General features: G+C 36.7%; 1 protein-coding gene across 1 annotated transcript; it reads left to right on the forward strand.

The window, feature by feature from the left end:
- Nucleotides 3,575–6,177, forward strand: LOC107640009. The gene is made up of 5 exons (XM_016343556.1): nt 3,575–5,393; nt 5,484–5,579; nt 5,677–5,689; nt 5,772–5,938; nt 6,032–6,177. Exons 1-5 carry the CDS (start codon nt 3,575–3,577, stop codon nt 6,175–6,177), a joined length of 2,241 nt encoding a protein of 746 aa, XP_016199042.1.

Raw genomic sequence — 6,776 nt, forward strand, 5'->3', positions numbered from 1 at the left:
AGTCAGATGGTAAATTTTTGATAGATTATCTGATTTATTTTATTTATATTTTTATGTGATTTCTGATATAAGTAATATAAAGATTAGGCTAAATATAGATATTGATATTGATATAGAAATACAAAATCTAATCAATAATCATGATACTAGAAAAAAATATGGCTCTTCCTAGTCCTAAAGGCCAAACTCTATTAAGTGAAGATATTACATTGATTCCAAACTCTATTATAGCACAACAATAATGTTGTTCCAAAAATAAGTTTTAGCAAATAGCAATAGCCATTATTAGCCAATTGGAAGGGCCCGGCTTTATGTTCGCTTAGGTAGCGTTTGGTGGAGAGACAGAGACAAAAAGACTGAGACTGAGAGACAGAGACTAAGAGATAGAGATTGAAATAAATTTCAGTATTCTGTTTGGTACAAACTGGGAGACAGAAATTGAAACAAGAATGAAACTCTAATTTAATTTGCACAAAGGGTAAAATTAGAATTAATTAATTGAAATGAAGGTGTTTTAGGTATAAAATGTTATTAAAGTTTCAGTCTCCATCTCTAAAAATTTTAGTCCCCTGTGTCCTCACTTTTTGGAGGTACTGAAATACTGAAATTTTAGTACCAGTCTCTAAACTAACAAACATGATACTGAGTCTCAATCTCTCAGTCTCTGTCTCAGTACCTCAAAACAAACGATACCTTATTGATTTTAGCTTAGGTTATCATTATTTTACTATTCCAAATGTAATTAGTTTTCAATCCCAACACTTTTTTAAAATAGCTTTTCTTCCCTTGACTTTAATTTTAGTTGAGATAGATACAATTTATCCTTAAGTTATTAGGTAGTATTTGTTTTGAGGTATTGAGATAGAGATTGAGAGATTGAGATTTAGTATTATGTTTGTTGGTTCAGAGATTGGTACTAAAATTTTTATTTCTGTTCCCAAAATTTCAGTATTTCAGTACTTCCAAAAAGGCAGACAAGGATGATTTGTCTTAGTAACCAAGTCCCTTTGCTCTTGGTTTTCGAAAAAGCAAGATCAGAAATTAGGTATAGTTTGATCCTCTGCTGAGCATAGCTTAGCCTTAACCTCCCTTGGAGTCGAGATAGGCTTGCAGTTGAGCATTCCATCTTTTTGATGACTTGCTTTAACCCGTACATAGCTTTTCTCATATAATATTACAACTTACAATTTTGTGAAAATGCATATAAAAATTTGGTTATGAAATGCATCAAAATTGTGATAATGTTAAAATTAATTCTGCTAAGAAGACATAAAAATCTAAACAATGTGAATAACAGATACTGAATTTGGCCCCATATAAGGAAAAAAAAGTAAAAAAACTCCTCAAATTACTTGAGCAAAAAAATTCAAAGTTATTTTAAGAAATTAATCATCATAACCCTAATTTATCTAAGGAATTCACCCAAACACCCTCTTCTCCCCTCAAACCGTCTGCTACCCCCACCCTCATCAATCATCCCACCTCTTTGACGTTAGAAGCTCCCTCACCAGCCATCATCGTCCACCCCTGTAGCCCCCTCCCCCATCACCGCCGCAGGATCGTCATCAAACAACCATCCATGTAGTTATTAAAATAATCATCCGGCTACCTAGTGAAACGACCATCCAAGATTTATTAATTGTATATACTTTAACTGAATTGAACAAAATAACCATCCAATTAATAATTAAAATAACCATCTACATACCTATTAAATTGAACATCCAACACATTTACAGGGTGGAGAGAGTCGATGGCAACGCATGGAGGCAGAGGAAGAGATCCAGCGACGGAGCAGCCATGCAACGACAACTTCGGTTAGGCGAGGTTGCGAGTTTGCTCCGTGGGCTTCGAACCCGAACGCACAGCGGCTAGAGATGGAAGAGGAGGAGGAGTCGAATTGGTGGGAGGAAGGGCAGCGTCAATGAGGTGCGGCACAGTAGAAACAACGACGCGACGGGGAGGACAGACGACTGGGATAACGTGCGTCTCGAACGGTGCGACGGGAGGCGGCGGCCTGCGATGGGGCCTGCACAGCCGGTGGCAGGTGGGCAACGGTAACGAGGACGCATGGGGCTGCTGCGGCATGATCTCCCATTGCTACGACGCGATCTCCCATTGCTACGGCGCGCAAGCGGAACGCGAAGAGGCTAGGCGTCGTCGGCGGGAGGATGGGCGGTGTCGGACCGGACAGCGGGAAAGTGCAGTGGCGCCGAGGTGACTCTGCGGACCGGAGATCGCAAATGGCGAATGAGAGGTTAGCGTGATATTGGGAGTAAATGTGCCAATTGTGATTTAGTTTAATTGCAAATTCTTATTTTTCAATTTTCAAATATGAAATTAAAAATAATTAATTCATAATCTGATTTATTATTTTAATTTTAATTTCTTTTTTTATTTCATTGTTCACCTTGTTTAATATTTTTATTGTCTTTCTATACTTTTCCTATAAACTATAATGAGAAATCAGAACTGAGGCAATGTTTGGTTTATGTATATTATAAAACATAGACAGAGAAATATAAATATTAAATATATAAACACAAGTTATTAGTGTGTATATATTATATTGGATAAATTATTGAACAAGACACAATAAAATTAAAAAAAAATCCTATATTTTTTAATAATTTCTTTTTAAAACAAAAAACAAATAAATCATCCACTATTATTACTACTACTATTCACCGCTTCTATTACCATAGATTCATCATCACACACATCTAATAAAAAATCAATAAACAAGAATTTTACAAGAATCAACAAGATTGCCATTTGTTTTTCAAAAAGAAAAAAACGAAAGGGAAGAAAAAGACGACAAAAAAAGATCTTAGGAGACACAAAGCGAATCTGTGAAAGGAGATGAAGAAGAAGGCGATAAAGGAGGACAACGACAAAGACAAAGGGCGACGAAAGTGGAGGTGGAGCCGAAGTCGAGGTAGAGACGGAGTATATCAAGGAAAGAGGTGACGATGGGCAATACGAAGAGACAGTGTTGTCAGAACCGGACCAATCCGGCCGGTCGGACCGGAAAACCGGCGAACCGGTGTCATAACCGGTCCGGATGAGGCATCTAACCGAATAAGGAATCGAACCGGAATGACCCGGCCAGGTTTGATCAGAACTGGTGAACCAGCAGGTTTCATTTAACCCGGACCGGTTCGAACTTTTTTTTTGTTTTTTTTCTGTGCTGGAAACGACGTCGTTTCTTAATAAAAAATAAAAAAAAAAAAACAAAAGCTACTGCTGAAAGTGTAACCCTAGCCTCCATCCGTCTCATTCACTCCATCCCCTGTTTGATACTTTGATTTCTGTTTGATTTTTGGTTGTTCACATATGTTTGATACTTTGATTTCTGTTTGATTTTTGTATGTTGGCAGATGAGAACATGAATACTTCCACATATTTTTCTGTTTGATCTCTCTTGTTTCTTGATTTATTTTTTATTTCTGTTCAGTTTGTTGATTATCCATTGTTGGTTGCTGTTGTATATTATTCTTAGTAGTTAGTGGATTATTGTTGTGCATTATTCTTGGAGATTAGTCATTTAGTCCTGGTTGATTAGGAATTTAGGATGGCTTCATCAAATACACCATCAGAAATATCAACTTCTCAGGAACAAGGATCAACTCCTGATCCAATAATTGGAACCCAAAAAAATAGTAACAGAGGAAAAACTGATCCTGCATGGGGCCATTGTAAACAAGTTTTGGATAAAGAAAAAACTGCTCTGTTATGTATTTATTGCGAGAAGCTTATTAGGGGTGGAGGAATTAATCGGGTTAAGCATCATTTGGCTGGAAAAGGTAGAGATATTGAGGCATGTCGAAAGGTGTCAGCTGTGGTGAGACACCAATTCAATCAAAACATTGAAGATCTTCGAACCAAGAAAAGGAAAACTCAAGAAGAATATGCAGAAAGTTATGGTGCTTGTGATGACGTTGAAAGGGAATTTGATGAGATTGAACGTAATGAGATGCGACAACAACAAGCATCAAGAATTCCAGCACCTAGCTCTAGAAAGGGTGTTGGAAAACAACTCAAGATATTACAATCCTTTTTTCCACCTGCAACAACACCTAGAGCTCAACCAAGTATTAAAAGTGTTCTCCAAAGTAAAGAAATTGTGGAGAAGTGTGATATTACTATTTCAAGATGGATGATGGATGCCTCTGTGCCATTCAATGCGGTTAATTCAGCATATTATCAGCCGATGATTGATGCTATTGCAAACATGGGTGCAGGGTATAAAGGGCCAAATTACCAAAGAGTTCGTGGATATTTGTTGAGTAAATTGGTTGAAGATGTAAAGAAGATGATTGAAGGTTATCGTGTGATTTGGAAACAAACTGGATGTACTATCATGGCTGATGGATGGACTGATCGTTGTAGGCGTACTTTAATTAATTTCTTGGTTTATTGCCCTAAAGGAAGTGTTTTCCTAAAGTCAGTTGATGCTTCTCATATCTCGAAAACTGCTGAGGCTTTGTTTAAGTTGCTTAGGGATGTTGTGTTATTTGTTGGTCTTGAGAATGTTGTACATGTAGTGACGGATAATGCTGCAAATTACGTTGCTGCTGGAAGGTTGTTGGAATTGGAGTTTCCTAGATTGTATTGGTCTCCTTGTGCGGCACATTGTATTAATCTAATGTTGCAGGATATTGGGAAGTTCGTGGAAGTGACTGAAACTGTGTCACAAGCTTCAATGATTACGAAGTATATCTATAATCACTGTCATCCGTTGTACTTGATGAGACAATTCACAGGCGGTCGAGAAATACTTCATCTAGCTCCAACTCGATTTGCCACTAATTTCATTGCTTTGCAAAGTATTTTAGCTCAAAAGGATGTATTGAGAGCTATGGTAACATCTAGAGAATGGACAAGTTCAGCTTACTCTAAAGAAGCCAAAGCTAAAAAGTTTGTGGATCAAGTCTTAGATTCTAAATTTTGGAATCAATGCACTGATATTGTTAAGCTTACGGAACCACTTGTTCATGTATTGCGTATTGTGGATAGTGAAGATAGAGCTGCAATGGGTTTCATTTATCAAGCTATATATAAGGCTAGGGAAGACATGGTGAAGAGGTTTCAAAAAAGAAAGAGGGTTGTTGAACCTTATTTGAAGATTTTAGATTCACGTTGGGATTCACAACTTAAAAGAAACCTTCATGCTGCTGGTTATTGGTTAAATCCAGCTTTTCGATTTAATTCTGCAGAATTTGACAAGCACAAAGAAACAATTTCTGGCCTACTAGATGTGATTGAGAGATATGCTTACGGTGGTGCTAATTTGAATACTAAATTGACAAGTGAGAAGAGAATCTTTAAGAATGCTGAAGGAGATTTTGGAAGACAGTCTGCAATACGTGAGCGAAGCACAGTGATGCCTGGTAAATTTTTTATTAAAATTAGTCTTTTATGATTGTGACATGTTTAAGATTTGATTTTTATGATTGTGATTATTTTCTTTTTCTGTTAAGATCAATGGTGGGAATCTTATGGATGTGGAGCACCAAACCTGCAAAAGTTAGCGATTCGTGTTTTGAGTCAAACTTGTAGTTCTTCAGGTTGTGAGCGTAACTGGAGCATTTTCGAACACATTTACTCAAAGAAAAGGAATCGGTTAGAGCATCAAAAGCTTAATGATCTTGTTTATGTTCATTACAACTTAAGGCTACAACAAAAGGTACTTTTTATTATTCTTTCTTGAAGGCATTATTTTAAATTTTTAGTCATAATAAGAATAATCAAGTTAATTGATAATATAGGAACCGAATGAGAAAGCAAAGTTATGATCTAATTTGTCTTGATGCACTTGAGGATCATTCGGAATGGATAATGGAAGATTCACCACTATTTTTAACTCCTGAAGAAGTTGATGCTTTACGGAATGATCTTGCAAATATGTCTCTTCAATCAACTTTAGATGATTTGGGTATGTTTTTGTTAGGGATGATTTTGTAATGCTTTAACCAAATGTTTTGCCTTATTATTGATTATGATTTGTGAAACATTATTGAAATGCTAGATGAATTGAATCTGGAAGATGATCGAGATGATGGTGAAGCTAATAATACTTCTGCGGAAAATGCAAATCAGAATGAAACCAATCAGGATGTATCTCCAGATTTGTCAGATGAAGAAAGATATCCAGACTTTGAAGTTACTCCTTAGATATAATCCATGAATTGTTATTTTCATTGTGTTAAATTGAGTTGTTCATGTAATAGACTAATAGTACTAACAAATTTTATGTTTATTTTCGTATTACTACTTAGTTTTAGGATTTGAGACTTAATGTTTATTAAAATGTTATTGGAGATATGTTTTTTCACTGTTAATTTTTAAGTTTTTAGCTATTTTATACGTTTTACTTATGTGGGACCGGGTTAACCGGTTCAACCAGTGACCCACCGATTGAACCAGTGACCCAGTAACCTGACCGGTTCGATCACCGGTTTGGTTCTGACAACTATGCGAAGAGAGAGAGAGAGGGGGGCTAACAAACTAAATGAGTGGTGGAGAGTGAGAAGGAGAGGACAAAAGAAGGGCGCAGCGGTGGTGCTAGCGATAGCAAAGGGAGCAACAATAAAGAAAGAAAGTGGTGATGGAGGGAAGATGGAGGAAGGAGAGAGAAGGATAATGAGCCATTGAGTTAAGAAACAGAGAGACGGGGGAATGAAAGTGGGAAAAAAGTGGGACTAGGATTAGAAATAAAGTTGGTATTTTAAAAGCGGGTTTATCTATCTTGTTCTTAAAGGCATATGGCATAT

The sequence above is a fragment of the Arachis ipaensis genome, chromosome B05 (genome assembly GCF_000816755.2).
Source record: "Arachis ipaensis cultivar K30076 chromosome B05, Araip1.1, whole genome shotgun sequence".
Lineage (NCBI taxonomy): Eukaryota > Viridiplantae > Streptophyta > Magnoliopsida > Fabales > Fabaceae > Arachis > Arachis ipaensis.